At 40.2% G+C, this 16,397-nt stretch overlaps 1 protein-coding gene across 4 annotated transcripts in view; it reads right to left on the bottom strand.

The window, feature by feature from the left end:
- CYRIA (CYFIP related Rac1 interactor A) overlaps positions 1–16,397 on the bottom strand; it is a 107,922-nt gene that overhangs the window by 34,223 nt on the left and 57,302 nt on the right. For all 4 annotated transcript variants that reach the window (XM_032294071.1, XM_032294074.1, XM_032294073.1 and 1 more), the window contains one exon: positions 2,648–2,727. In XM_032294071.1, coding sequence (XP_032149962.1) covers positions 2,648–2,717 — 70 coding nt within the window. In that variant the 5' untranslated portion in view covers positions 2,718–2,727. The remainder of the gene's footprint in view (positions 1–2,647; positions 2,728–16,397) is intronic.

Below are 16,397 nucleotides of genomic sequence, written 5' to 3'. Positions count from 1 at the left end.
TTAATCTCCATGGGACTGATGAGGAAATAAGCAGGATTGTACATATGTTTATAAATTTATAGTTCTACATCTTCCTTAAATACTATAGCTCTAGTCCCAGTAATGAGCCACCAGACATGGGAATCCAGTCCACACTTCTTTCTCTTGAGGAAATTACACTGACAAATGGAGTTTTAGTATGATAAATCATCATCAAAATTTGAGACTTCTAAATGCTCTATTTAGCCACCATGATCTTTCTTTACATAAAGCATTAAGAAAATATTCAAAGTACCAGATTGGGCAACCCACAGTACTCTGGTAGTAGCGGGAGGTGGGGGTGGTGGGGGCAGTGCAGAAGCCCCAGTCAACGCCTCCCTGCCTGCTACGGCAGTGAGGGATGGAGTTTTTGAACACAGACTCAGAAAACTGATGCTCAGGGGAATACCATTTGAGAACCAGTTTTAAATCCCTGCAAATTCTACTTGGATCACTTTAAAGGCTTTTGAGATTAGACTTGACCAAGAACTCAACACTGTTCTTTCTGGAAGCATAAAAAGCTGGGACCAAGAACAGCTAAGCAGGCAAGTGGAGCTGCTGAATTCTGGGAGGTACATGTGAGCATGCACAGATGCACACAGAATTCAGGGCTTCCAAGACAGAACAAGCAAGCTAGTCTCCTACTTTCAGGCCTTTACACACTCCCATAGTTGTGAATAAATGGGACGTGTTATTACTATTTCGGCCTTTGTACACACTGAATGCAACAATGTAAAATACATCTGGTAAGAAATGGATGGGAACCATTAAACATGTAAATAGTAAAAGAAGGGTGGTAAGATTATAGCTAATTTGTTTTGTAAAATTTTTTAAAAAATTAATAAATCATTCTTTTAACAACGTGTGTATGTGTGTGTGTGTGTGTGTGTGTATTTTTTAGAGGGATATCAAAAGTTAAACCAGTAAAAAAAGCCCATTTATTTGACATATCATCACACTCTGCCTCTAGCTAAACCCCTTACGAAACCAAACCAAGCCAAACAATAACAACAACATAGCACACTGAGTTAAATGCAATGCGAGGAATCTTTCATCGACTATAATCTAGATTAAATGTGTTTTCAGAATATATGAGCTTTGGGGACACTTTTCCTTTTCAAGAAGCTATTTAAAACCCTCCAAAGACACCAAAAATTACACCTATGGAGCTTCTACTTTTGGTTCAGTGCATCTTGGAAGGGTCTTACAGCATTTCCTTAGCAAACTTCTGTTAGAAGGTTTAATCTATATGCAAGGAAGTTCCAACTATTATTTTTAATGGAGATAAAATACTTGAAAAATTAAAGTTTAAAGCAGATTAGAGTGTGTAACAGATGGTGATTACCAGGAAAAAAAAGACATTTAACTGTGCTTGCTATTGTGGAATTGGAATTTTGAAAAGGGGTGAACATGAGAGTTGAGGAAGAAACACGAGCTTAGTTTGAGTAAACATAAATGTGCCTCGTTTATGTCCTCATTCCCATTTGTCAATATATTCAATCAACAAACAAGAAAGAGTATCTCTTTTGTTTTGTTTTTTTCAGTCATGATTCTTAAGCCATTTCTCCTCAGAAAAACTTAAAGCTTTTGATAAGAGAAACATAACCTTTTGAATAAAAGATTATATATATATATAATAAATATTATATACATATTATATATGTAAAATATATATATATATATAATATATATAGTCAAAATCCTGAAATGGTTCCTAAAACCAAATACTACATAAAGAATAAAGAAAATGACTAAAAATATTCTGTAAGCCTTATTTCTAGTATTGATAACCATTTTATTTCATGTTTAGCAATATTTGTTTTATATGAATCTTTGTAATTTACTGTCCTTAGTATTTTCTTTGGAATGTGATACAGTAATTCATATACATATTTAGGAAAAATACATAATGGTTTTCTTCACATCTTTTTTTTTTTTTTTCCTCTGTGTGCACTTTTGTGGGCTTACGACCTTCAAAAGGAAAACAAAGACCAAAATGATCCTCTATTTATGCTAGGGATACAAAAGTTGATCACTTCTAAAATCAAAGAAAACCATGGGTGCATTAAAAACATTTTCCATTGGATTTCTTAAAAATTAGGATAAAGAAGAAGAAAAATGACATTAGAGATGATTTCAGAAAAAAAATGCATAGTGACTGATATGATTTGGCTGTGTCTCCACTCAAATCTCATCTTGAATTCTAGCTCCCATAATTCCCCATGTGTTGTGGGAGGGACCCCATGGGAGGTAATTGAATCATGGGAACAGGTCTTTCCCATACTGCTCCCATGACAGTGAATAAGAGTTTCACAAGATCTGATGGTTTTATAAAGGAGAGTTTCCCTACGCAAGCTGTCTCTTGCCTGCTGCCATGTAAGATGTCCCTTGATCTTCCATCATGATTGTGAGGCCTCTCTCGGGCCATGTGGAACTGTGAGTCAGTTAAATCTCTTTCTTTGATAAATTACCCAGTCTCGGGTATGTCTTTAGTAGCAGCATGAGAACAGACTAATATAGTGACCTTTCGATTTGGTTAAAGTATCATATAACATCTTTATGTTATAACTTCCTTATCAACAAACTAAGTGATGTAAAAAAAGTTTCTATTACGATTTTTGAAACTTACTTTCAAAATCCAGGAAAAAGTGTGGATAGTTTTCAATTTCCCTGGTAAGGACTTTGAGCAGGTTTCCCATCCCAGCAAACCTAGGAAAGGCAACACAAAACCAAATACCATTAGCAACATAAAAAACAGACTTGCATGAATACCCCTGGACCCGCTATAGCTACCGTTGAAGACCAGAAAGAAAGCATCTCTACCCCAGGGGTTGAGCAATAATGTAGCAACTCATTTCTAAATTGGTGGCAGATAAATGTCTCTGAGGTGTGCTAGGTCTCTAAAACTTAGGGACATGTGGCCTAAGCCATACAAAGTATGACACTGATAGAAGTGTTATAAGCTCTCTCTGGAGAATACACCTACACTCCATATCTCGTTCACCATGTAAAACACCAAACACACAAAAGAATATTCTATGAAAAGAATCAGGTAATTTTGTTATAAGCGATAAAGTTTAGGAATATTTTCCTAAGTGCTTCCCTTCCACTTTTCCTAATCCCCTGGATTCTTACAACAAATGTTTCAGCTTTGCTTTGTTTCCTTTCAATAGATGTGAAACATGTCATATCAGTGGACAAGACAACAAAGAGGGCATTTAAAAAATACCTGTCCAAAAACGCAAGTTCCTTAAAGCTCACAAGGAATAGAATTTAGAAAACACAGATTTACACTCCAGGAACTCCTCTTAACATGTATAAGAGGCCAGATTTCTCAGAGGAGTGGCTCCCAGGCAAATTAGAGGATCTTGTGATTTGATGTTTCAGTGGTAATGAGATTGGATACTTCCGGAAGCTTAAAAATGAAAAGGCATAATGCCCAAAAAGTGACTCTCAGTAAAACTGCAGCCTAAGACATCTACAAAGGTGAGTCAAGTCAACAGAAAAAATATAAACTTGTTACATATCTTCAGTCTCAACTTAAAAAAAAAAGAATAGCTAAAATGTAGGGGTTTTTTAATAAACAGAAAAATTTTTACTGCTCTCAGCTCTAGACATTAACTTCTTAGGGAATTCACCAAGCTACTCATTCATTCAACACATATTTATGGAAGAGCAATTAAATGCTGGGCAATGTGCTCTTGGGAAGACATTCCTCTAACTCTACTGTAAGTGAATTCTTGTGCCTCAGATATCTCAGTTTGTGAAAGTCAATTTGAAAAATTACTGAACTGGTGCAAGGGAACTGCTGGCCTTCAATTTTCAATGCCTATGGTTTCCAACAATATTTATGTTGACACAAGGAATTTTAAAAAACACCGCACTCTAAGCAAGACGTGGCGAGAGAAGAATGCACTGAAAGTATGACTCTGTGCATGAGAATATGCAGCAAGTGGTGGAATCTGGTCTCTATAATCCTCCGCTGGGAAAACACACATTTGCAGACATACTCTTCAATATAAATCACTAACGTGAAACCAGAAGAGAGACTGTTTAAGGAGTCTACCCTGTTAGATGGCCGGTGTCTAATGCCAGCTGTTTTCTGGGATTTCTAATCCCTACCTCTGCTACCCAGAGCAAGAGACTTCATCTCTGTAAGGCCTCAGTTTCCTCATCTGTAAAATAAACTTTTGAAAAGGATCTATTTCATCAAGTTGTGAGAATTAATGACATAAAAGTATAAAATGCTTAGCATAGCACTTACAAGAAGTGCTCAAGAAAAATGGCATGATTTTATTATTGATGACAGTGATAGTTACCACCACCATCATTATCATCAACATCATCATGATTATCCTAACAGCCTTCAAATACCTGTGAAGGATTAGCCTATGGAAGGGAGATTATAATAGGCTGTATGTCACTCTAAGGAAGGGAAGACTAACAGGGAAATGATGAGAAAAAATTTCTAAACATTATAGTTATCTAAATATTAAGTGACTTGTCTACTGAAATAGTGAGTTTTCTCTCACTGGTAATATTTAAGTAGAAAAATGCTATATCAGCCCTTAACATCGTTGGAAAAATGAGTTATGTGTTGGACAGAAGGGTGAACTAGACACATCCTAGACATCTCCCACCTTGAGGTGTAGGAATATTCTGGACATGCACAGACACACACACACACACACACAATGGAAAGCAAACACCATACTTCTCTCTCCCCAAAGATTATTCTCTATCCTTTCTGTTATTCTTCCATTCTTTCCCTGCATTTTATGCACATTTCCTTTTAAGATCTTTTTGAGCAAAACCCTGTTTGAGGTAGGTTCTGCCAAACTAAAGCTTGGGCTGGTAGAATCCACTCTTGCCACTAAGCAGCATTCACTAATCCTCCTGGGTCTCTAAGAAATAATCTCTTTGAGGGTGGGGAGGGATAACATAGGGAGAAATGCCAGATATGGTATGCACCTAAAGTAAAAATAAAAATAAAAATAAAAGAAATAATCTGTTGCCAGCTTAATGAACAATTGCAGCTTGGACTTGGAATCACTTCTTGTAGGAAGATAATTTTACTGTTTGATGGAAGTTAAATATTCTTAAGTTTCTTAGTTTTGTGCTATGAATGTGTCATAAGGGACTTACATGGATTGGGCTTCCTTCTAAAATTCTGTCTTGTATGTGATTTTACTTTCAGAGTACCTGAGTAGAAAATATGTCAAGCCTTTGAAACTCATAACAGATAGAAACAAACACATGTAAAAATATGTCCAAATATTAGCTGTGGAATTCTAGCTCTTCAAAATGTTATCTCAGTGGTTTGGCTGATATCATCAGATATTTTGGAACATCATTCTAACATCAACCAAGATTAATTACTTGAAACTCCCAGTATTCTACATGTGTTACCCCTCTAGAACAATGGCCGTGGACACTGTGTAGAAACAGAGTTCAAGTCTAGTCCCATGGAGCCTAGAAAACCTGCTTTTCATTTCATTACGGCCAAATGATTTGATGCTTACTGCCCCATGCCAAGGTTGATAAGAATTCATGGTAGTATCTTCTGGTTTAGGAAGATCTGCAGAGTGAACTGGTCCATCATCACACAGATACCTAGTAGACACCATAGTTATTTTTAATTGGACCTAGGGTTTCACTTGGAAAGACCTCTCATCCATATTCTGCATAACAGATACTCTCCAATTATTTTTCAAGCAGCTCATCAGTGAATACAAAATATGCATAGCCATTACCACAGTACTAGTGAAATAGCTTACTTAATTCATATAGAGCTTCTTAAGTTATCTCATTCAATAAAATGACTTTAATTATTATACACCGTTACAGAATGCAAATAAGTAACGGAAGTAGAAGGAGTAGGACAGAAAAAGCGAAACAGTAAAGGAAAGGTAGTGGCAAGAAGTAGATGAATTATAAGCCATCCGATCCAGGACATTTGTTGATGGCTTATCGCTTTGGGATCCTGGATAGCCAAAGCAAAGAAGTGTCCCCTTCAATATTTGGTGTTCAGAAAATACAAACAGGTTATACTAGAGAAGTATAGCTTTTTGTTTGTTTGTTTTATTGAAAAAAGGAAAAAGAGTCATGGCTAAGAGAGAGTCAAGACAAAGTGAAACCTCCTCTGGTTTCTAAGAGAAGAGGCTGTTTCACACAGGAAGTCATATTTGAGAATGAGTTGAGTCTCTGAGCTCCCATGGGCAGAGCTGTGGTTTCATGGCCAAATGGGTGACAGAGTAGCTTGGTTGGGGTGTACTCTGAAGAGCTGGGAATTCTGGTTTCTACATTCTATTTGGTGATTCCATGGATACCCTCCTAATGTGACCTGGTGCTGGGTCCATCTCACAGGATGTTGGTTTATCACTTTTCTCTATGGTGTGGGAGCTTATATCAGACGGAATACGGCAATCCAGCAAGCGCTCTGAGATCCCTAGGAGGACTTTAATCTCAGTATCTTAAAATTATGATGATTCGTGGCAGTTTCTACAGATAATAAATTGCTTATGTAGGTTCAGAGAACAGGAAATGTCTCCACTTCTCCCAAAGTGGAGGAGACACATTTCAAGAAGGAGAGAAGTATGGCAAGAAATGTAGGTAAAAAAATACTGAAAGATTAGAGATAGAATGAATAAAGGAGGATAAGAGATGTCCTAGGCATAAAATAGTTTAAGTAGTAATTTGTAGAGCATTATTATTTGTAGAGCTATTTGTAGAGTTTATTAATTAAATCTAGTATGTTGTGTATACTGTAAAGTTTAGGCTTATTTTAGACACACACACACACACACACACACACACACACACACACACACAGACACACTGACTCCCTTGGCATCTTCAGAAATCATTTCTAAGTTGAAGTCCTACCCAGACATAATGTAGCTACACTGGTATACATGCAAGTTTTCAGATCTAAATTCATTCCTGTGGGGAGGGTCTGGTAGGGGTGGAGCAAGGAGAGAGTATAAGTTGAGTATTCCAATTTCAAAAACCTGAAATCTGAAATGCTCTAAAATCTAAAACTTTTTTTGTTTTTTGAGATGGAGTTTTGCTCTTGTTGTCCAGGCTGGAGTGCAATAGTGTGATCTCAGCTTACCGCAACTTCTGCCGCCAGGGTTCAAGTGGTTCTCCTGCCTCAGCCTCCCAAGTAGCTGAGATTACAGGCATGTACCACCAGGCCTAGCTAATTTTGTAGTTTTAGTGGAGATGGGGCTTCTCCATGTTGGTTAGGCTGGCCTTGAACTGCTGACCTCAGGTGTCCGCTCGCCTCAGACTTCCTACGTGCTAGAATTACAGGCATGAGCCACCACACCCAGCCTAAAACTTTTTGAGCACTGACATGACACTCAAAGGAAATGCTTATTGAACTCCAGATTTTTGTGCCTGGAATGTTCAACCAGGAGGTATGATATAAATATTCCAAAATCAGAAAAAAAATCTGAAATTAAAAACACTTCTGGTCCCAAGCATTTTGGATAAAGGATACTCAACCTGTACAAGGTCTTGGCTACCAGATGAAGAGACAGCAGAGCATATACCAGTTGGATACGCACTCATGAAGGGATGGGGTCTTGAAAATCAACATCCTTTATTTGGATGTTTCTGCTTTGGAGAGAGGCATTGGAAGGTGGTCCTCCTTTCATCTGTGTCCTCTCCGGGCAGCCTGTTACTCTTAGAGGCGCCAGTCTTCCCTGCCTAGATTTTCCAGGACTTTGCCCTTTCTCTATTGAAGTGAAGGTGTCTGGGCATCTGGGTCACTGGGTCCCTGGCATTTGCTGGGTCTATTTCCCGATGCATTGTAACCTGGGGCTAATTTTCAGAGATTAGGACACAATTTTGAGAATCTGAAAGACAGAGTAGGCCAAAGTAACAACATGACTTATCAAAAGGGTGCATACTATAAGTAATACGTGAACGGGATCATAGAAAAAAGCGCACCATCTAACTGCCTATTACTCCAGAGCAAGTCATTGTAGCTGTGCGTCTTGGGTTCCTCATCTGCAAAACAGTAATATAATAGTATCTCCTGTACGGAACTCTTGCAAGCCTAAATGAACTGAGTGTGAAAGCACCATGTATACTGCAAAGGGCTGGGAAAATATTAAATAAAATTGTTCAACATTACAACTCGTCTTATAGCTCTTATAGTTTAAGGTATTCAGGTAATCTGATAAATGGATTGATGTCCCCAGCATTGTATGATCCCACATGATTTCCATTTTTCTTTATATTTCAAGTTTGGTGTCCTAAGATCCATGGTCCTTTATGCATTTCTTCTCCACATTAAACTATAGCCAGGTAAATGCTTATAGGCATTAATGGCTGAAAGAGATTTTTCTACATTCAAGACACTGTATTTTAGATACGTTTTCTTATTTCATATTCAAAATGTACTTGGGGGAAGACATATTATTAGAGATTGGAAAACAGAATTATTAAAATTAAGTATAGAAGCTGATTAAAAAATATAAATTCTTATGAAAAACAATTAAATTTTCAAAAGAACAATTTTTACATAAGTTTTTGATAATTAGAGGCTTCAGGTAATTTTACAAAAATTTAAACCCATATTTAATGCAAAATTCCCAAACATAAAAATGCTTTTAAAAATATGAATGATGAGGTCACTCTTTTAATAATACTCAGATTATTATCAAATGTTTTACCTTTGTTTTTCTTTTTTGAGACGGAGTCTCAGTCTGTTGCCCAGGCTGGAGTGCAGTGGCGCGATCTTGGTTCATTGCAACCTCCGCCTCTCAGTTTCAAGCAATTCTCCTGCCTCAGATGCCCAAGCAGCTGGGATTACAGGCACCTGCCATCATGCCTGGCTAATTTTTGTATTTTTAGTAGAGATGGGGTTTCACCATGTTGGCCAGGATGGTCTTGATCTCCTGACCTTGTGATCCGCCCGCCTCAGCCTCCCAAAGTGCTGGGATTAGAGGCGCAAGCCACCGAGCCCGGTCAGATTTTACTTTTTAACCAAACAATTGTGTCTATGTACCCCATGTCATACAGCACACAGTCTAAGGAAAAAAATTTTCTAATAAAGAAAACTCACCCAACGTAGTTCATAAATACTGCTACTGAAAAGAAATGAAATGGATCAAAGAACTAGAGTTAACATGTAGATTTTCTAGCAATCTGAAGCAGGGGACTTGGGATGGCTGTCCACTCCAGTCCTAGGAGGTCTGTTTTATCTTCCTCCACAGTGACTCTCTTGGTGACAGTGACCTATCCAAGTAAAAGGAAAGAGCAATGCCTACCCCATGAAAACGTAATCTGATCAGAGTTTGGGTGGCAAGTTGCTTCTACCTCCTTTGGTTTTCTAATAAAAATGCTCCCTTTAATAATTACTCTGAGAGAATCCCCAGGGCACTTACAGGTGGGGTATGCACTGAGAGAGGACATGGCTTCAGCATTCAGGTGATGCACATTCTATTTAGGGAAACATCACGAGTTTAATTAAACAATCTATCTAAAAGCACATTCCTGGTAAATCGTAAGTACTCAAAGATATTAATTGAATGTGAAAATAGTAGTTTGTACCCGATACATATTAAGTAACAGAGTAATTATAGTTATTACTACTATTTATGAGAGAAACAGGAACATCAGCATTTGATTGAGTGCCCACTGTGCGTGTGGCGCTATACTTGAGGCGTTCACACACTTTATTTCATTCAAACAGCAAACTTCAGGTAGCTATCATTATCTTCATACTGATTGGGGGGATAAAATGGAGGCTCAAATGGCTAAACAACTTTACAAATACTACAAGAGAATAAAAGATAGAGTCACATTTGACATTGAAAATTTGTGAATCTGAAGTCTATGCTCTTTTCTCCACAGCAGAAGTCCTGGGGCTCCACATCCCTAGGAGGCCCCTGCTTGGGGACTTCTGAGAGTGTGGTCAGCCAAAGGCATGTGGAGGATGCTGTATTGTTGAATGGGCATGCTTATTTTTCTGGGGAGAGAGCCCACAGTTTCCATTAGATTCCAAAGGGGCCGAGTCTACACTAGTGCTACTCAATAGCACGTACAGGAAGGGAGGTGTTTCTTCAGGAACTGAAGGAAAAGAGAAAACCATGTGGGGCGAAGTCTTCTGGAAGGGCTTGCTGCATAGAAGCAGCAAGCTGCCGCCCAGACGTGAAGAATCCTGGGAATCTGGGTTGGCTGAGAGAAGCCCTCCAGCTAGAGAGGGATTCTGAGTGTGAAGGGAACACAGGATACACACTGGGTGACTCATCAATCCTCCGAAAACCGAAGATTTATTCCGCAAGATTCATTTATTGCATTAGTATTTTAAAATGGGTCTTTCAATTTTTTCCCCCCAAATAGTGTAGAAGAAGGGCGTTTCTCTAGCCACTTTAGGATTGGGAGCAGTTCCTCTAAAGAGGCATACCCTTGCCAAGGGAGGCACTCATCTTTAAAGGGTGACAATTTTGGATGTACACATGGTATTTCCTATGACCATTTTCTTGGCTCTCAGCTCAAAAGCACTTCTATGAGAGTTGGCTTTAAGGCTACTCAGCGGAAAACCATGACTCTCTTTAAAAAATAATTTTCTAGTCACATTTCCAGTTTCAAAAAAGGGAAGAGATTTCATACACACAGTCACTTTTTTTTTTCACTATTTGGAACTATATTTTTGTTTAGAAGAAAAAAAAATTAAATTGATAGCATTAGCTGCACTCCCAGAGTATAAAACCAAACGAAATCAAGCAGAGTTTATTTTAAAAAGATGTGATCATGGTTTATGGAGAAATTTGTTTGTTTTCTATAATTAAGACATATCAAAGGATGCAAGCCCAGGGAACAGGGCAGTGTGAATGATAACCTCTGCCTGTGTATACCAAAATTTCAATGCTCATTCTTCATGATTAGATAACAAGCTCCTAGGATATTTCTTTTTTGGTTATGACTATTTGAAAGGACAATTCCTAAGCCAATGCTACTTTTTATCAATAATGAACAGAAGGTGAGAAAATAAATAAATACAACAGCAGCCCTACCAGCGTTTATTTTCTAACATTTTTCTTAAGGTCTAAGATGATAATACTCATCTCCAACAGATAATAAGACCTCTACCAGAAAGGGTAGATTGTCTTATCATTTTAAATAACCCAATAGCTTCCAGAATCTATAATCTCTATCATCTCTGGTGCAAAGATTTAAAGAAATCAAAGACTCAGATTACCTACAACTCAACATTCTGGGAATAAGAAAATCATTTTTTTTTTTTTTTGCAACATAGCAGTTAAACTACAGACTGAACATGAATACAGCAATGACATATATTTATATAATTTCACATCTTTGTCAAAGATGTGTCTGACTGCATTTATCTTCAGTGTCAGCATGTATCAAAGGGAAGAAAGTTATCATTGGACTCATTTTACAGGTAAGAACTCAATGAACAGGTATAGTAAGTATCCTTCTCAAGGTCCTCCAGATGGGTCCCGGACTTCATAATATAAAGTCCCCCTACATCCCCAAATTTCATCCCCAAATGCTGTATTGTTGAATCAACATGCTAATTTTTCTGGGGAGAGAGCCCACAGCTTCCATTAGATTCCAAAGGGGCCGGGTCTACACTAGTGCTACTCAATAGCACATACAGGAAGGGAGGTGTTTCTTCAGGATCTGAAGGAAAAGAGAAAACCATGCGGGGTGAAGTCTTCTGGAAGGGTTTGCTCCATAGAAGCAGCAAGCTGCCGCCCAGACGTGAAGAATCCTGGGAATCCAGGTTGGCTGAGAATACACTCTACATTAGAACTGAGGTCATCTTTTGAAAGCTCTCATTTTACAACAAAAGGATGGGCTCAAGAATCCACAGCGTTAGGGTCAAAGAATAGACTAGAAGTGGCTGTCAATCTCCTGCTCTGTCCATTAACACAAAAAGTAAATGGGACGTCAAGTTCATTTTCTAAGACACGATGAACTCAAATGCTCTCTGCTCCCTAGCAAGGACACCCTGGCTGGTGGTCCAGAATAATTTTGCACACTTCTCTTCCTCCTCACCTTGATTTTCCTAATCCATTCCCTTGCAGAGCTTGCCTGTGTTCTGCAAATAGCCTCCAACTTGATCTTCCTGACACCAATCTTGTCTCCCTTGCACTCATTCCCATGCTGCCAGCAGAGACATCTTCCTGATCACAAATCTGAGATGCTACTTCCTCGCTTAACACACTTCTGTGGCTCCTCAGTGCCTGCTGGATAAAACGCATTCAAATGTGTGCACTGCGCGCAGAAAGCCTGGCCCCTGTCCCTGCACTCCAGCTTTGCCCTGCACATCCCGTCCCTAGAGCGGCTCTGCTCCTGACTGCCTCAGGGCCCTGGCACATGCTGCTCTGTCTGCTTAACATTCTTAATGATCTGCAGGACAGAGTGAGGAGGATGCTATATGTATTACTATATTTTATTTTTTACAACAACCATATGAAAGTTACTCTAATTATCCCAATTTCAGAGATAAGGAATCTTAGAGACTTAAAAACTTGTTCCAGCTCACCAGTGACAGAACAGGGTCACTGGAATCCCCTTCTATGTGATCTCTAAGCACCAGGTCTTCGCAATTGCTTCCCCACACCTGCTTTCAAGTAGGAGGGTGGAAATCAGGATCCTTGGAAGGACCTCCTGAGCCCTCCCCCTCCCCTTCTATTCTACACAAGGAAAAACGAAAGCCACTCTCGTGAGTGAGCTCCTCCTTTCTGCTCACCTAACATGCCTCGTGTGCCATGCAACAGTGCATGTCACAGCAAACCATAATTATATATGCTGTCTCCAATATCTCCCTGTCTTCTGGGGCAGGGCTGCTTTTACATCTCCTTGTATTCCCAGCACTTAGGACAGGCCTGGCATGTAGTAAGCACTGGAAAATAAATCCTTAGGGTTATTCTGACTGGTGGTTCCCAAGCCTCAGTCGCTCCAAGGCAAAATGAGAAAAAAACAAAATGCCTACGTAATAAGCCTTTCAGAAAGTTATTCAAACACCATTTCTATGTCACAAGGTTTTTATTTACCTTATAAAATGATGTTGTAGTTGTCTTCTAAATTTGCCAGGCTTATGTGGATATGTTACTGGTTTATGAAATCCTGAGGTCTAGGATCACTCACCTGGCCAATGCCTTGTGCGGGGCTGGGAGCAGAGCTACAAGCACAACCTGGCCTCCCACATCGTCAGGCCGGCGGCTGCATCTGCATCTGCTACCTCACTTTGTTTTACCATGAGTCTGACTTCGCTACAATGGGGCCCCAAGATTTCCGCAGCAGGGCAGAAGAAAACCAGAGTAGAGGAAAACAGTCAAGTTTGGCTTTAGGAATGTTTCTGGAGACTGGATGTGATTTTAGGAGGGTGATTAAGACAATCTACCTTTCAAGCTGAACAACAAGTTTCAGAGTTGGAGAAATCCTGATGGGCAGCCAGGGAGGCTACTGCTGTCACTGACATCAAAGACTTGCAGATGTCCCACAGTGCTCTGCAAAGCCAGCAGCACTTCTGGCTCCTCCCAACCATCGGCTGACATCCAGTGGGTGTCCCAGGAGGAAGGCGCCCGGCCCTGACATGTCTAGAATTCAGATGACTCAGACACGCTTTCTCCTGGTCACCACAGAACCTCATCTACAACATTACACCCTCTGACTGTTTTGAATTACAGGCAAAACAAAATACCCATTTCCATTTAATCATCAGCTTACAATACGTCAGATACAAAACAGGTGCTGTTAAAAAATGCTTCTCAACTACAGGTACATTTCTTAAGTGATATAAGCAGCTGCTTTTCTGTGGGAAATTAGGCAGCAGGGGAATGAAGTAGCTCAGTTGATAACTTCTGGGAGCCTGTATTTGCTAAACCAGGTTAGCGATTTTAGAGGCTGGGCTGGGCTGTATATCCCTGCTCCATCTGCCATCTTTTGCAATGAAGTCATGAGATTTTCCGTTCCGTTGTCGAAAGTATTGCCAAGAATCCAACAGATGATTTCATTCCAAGATGAAGGAAGAAAACTGAAGTGGAGTGAGTCTATTAAGCACTTTCATCTGACAATAAAAATGAGTTAATGGCTAAAATGTGTTTTCAAAACGTTTTAACACTACATGTAATGACACTCAAATGGGAAAATGCCTTGAATATTCTCATCGATCATTAATACCATGGTGTCCCTCAAAAGGTCTTGGCATTCCCCGTGGAACACAAGCTGCTAGAGTCCAGTTGTAAGGCAACTCATGGGAATTTAAAAAAAAAAAGCCAAGGAACCATTATGGAATTAAACAATTAAGTGCAGGTTTAAAATAGTTCTTTCAATATCTGAGTTCAGCTTTCTAAAATAGACTATTACCTCATCATAGCTAATTTTTCCATAAACATCAATATTACAGCAGCAAAATGTACCCAAGAAATAAGGGCAAAATTAATTCTTTTTTAGAGAATGAAAGTCAATGTGCCCCCTGATTTCAAATGCTAGTGAACACGGGAGCAATCAAACTGGGCTCATCGCTGGCCCAGGCCACGGCTGGGAAGTCAGCAGTGAACCTGTCCCCTTTCTCTTGGAAAATCAAGAACACACTGAGGAAACTGCTTGAGGTGTCTGCTTCTCACCTAGGCAGGTGGACACTCTCAGTCCACCCAGGCCCGTGCTGCCTCATTTCAAAGGGGAAGGGATCCCTGCAGGGCAAGGGGCCCCAGAGACGCAAGCACTCATCTTGGAGATGCCATTCACTTAGTGTAACTTTGGGCAAGTTCCTCTTCCTCTCTGGGTTGGCTTCAACTCCATTCTAGAAAGCGAACGGGAACGCCTAGAAGTTACCTCAAATTTGGGCTGTTCTGACAGTGAGTTTGCTTAAACAGACCGTCAGTTCTTTTGGATTACAAACCTCCTTTCTCCAGAATTCTTTCTCAAGTATTTATATAAGCAACAGCCAGGACCCGCCAACCCTCTGAGAGCAGAGCTGTAGGTGAAGTGTTGTCGTGGGCACCGCTGATCGACTCCTCCTTGCTGAGATGCTTGGGACCCACCCCCGTCCTCATCTCTCACCTCTCTGGAAGCTCCTCCTTAAGTTTCTGCCTTCTCCATCTGGCCTTTAAGTCTTGGTCTCCATGTCCTTTCTTCAGCCTTTTCTCATCCTCCCTGGTGAGGCCTTTTGGACTCCAACTTCCACCCATAGGCAGATGAGTCTCAGCCTCTTGCCCTATATTGGGCTTCTGTTCCCAGCGCCAGACCCGCAAGCACAGCCATTTGGGGAAGGCCACAGAAATCTTTCCACCCTTCCCAAAATCTCGTCCTCCCTCACCCGATGAAAGGCATTATTATCCTCCCAATCTCAGCCCTGGGCACCACCTGAGATTTCTCCACCTGCTGTACCCCTTGATCTACTCTCCCACCAAATGCTCTCCACGCCTCCCTTAGATCCATACCTCTTCCCTCTGCCCTTCTCTTGGGTGTCCTCATCTCTCTCTCTAGTCTCTCTCTCTCCTCCTTCCACTCTTACATTGGATACTCGAGACCCCTGGGATCATTCATTAGTCTCTGAACATATCGCAGGGAAGGTCATATACTGTATACAGTGAATTCTGAAGAATTAAGTCTGTTCCATTTCTGTTAGCTTATAATGGAAGTAAAAAACAAAACAAAACAAAAAAACCCTGCCTGGCTTTCATTCCCCAGGTAACTGCATCATGCATTTGTTCATGGAGTTTATCTGCTCCCGTAGTTCTCTCACAGGTGGTAAAATGCAACCTGTCAGGTCAAGGGGCAGGGAGATGAGTCCTGATGAAAGTCGTGCTTCTGAGAAGCAAAAGGCCCTGCAGAATTCAATGGCCTCAGGACCATGGGATGACTTGACATCTAAGAAGGTTTCCAGATGTTGAGGTTTCTTAAACTGGAGCTCACCTGGGCACCAAAGGAGGCTTTGGAGTTTACATGTCAAAGCACTCAGGGAATTTGCTCCTGGGTCAAATTTATTTTAGAAAATGCAGAGGGATATCAAAAATTATTTTAGCACCAAAAAAAAAAAACCCAATAATAGCTATCACATACTAAAAACCTGAAGAATTTGACGCCAAGGGAGGTTAGCATGCTCCGTGAAATCTCAAGCATCAAGAATGTCCAGAATGTCAAAACCTCACTTGAAATCTCAGAGACAGGTGCAGTTCTGCCTTTGTTTCCGGCTTCTGAAAGGAGGAATTGCCATTGTTTTCAATGTACTCTTCACTGCAAACAAAACTAACATGTTAAAGTAAAAGCCCTGGCTTGGAGCTCTAGCAAGCTGTGCAGACTGTCACCCTAAGGCTGGAACAGGAAAGGTGGATGAGGTGACAGCCTACAGAGCGGTGGGAGGTGGGCCTGCCAGGCAGGGAGGGGCC

This window comes from Sapajus apella, unplaced genomic scaffold, assembly GCF_009761245.1.
Source record: "Sapajus apella isolate SASKATOON/1434 unplaced genomic scaffold, GSC_monkey_1.0 scaffold31, whole genome shotgun sequence".
NCBI classification, from domain to species: Eukaryota; Metazoa; Chordata; class Mammalia; order Primates; family Cebidae; genus Sapajus; species Sapajus apella.
This window is presented reverse-complemented; position numbering and strand designations above follow the sequence as displayed.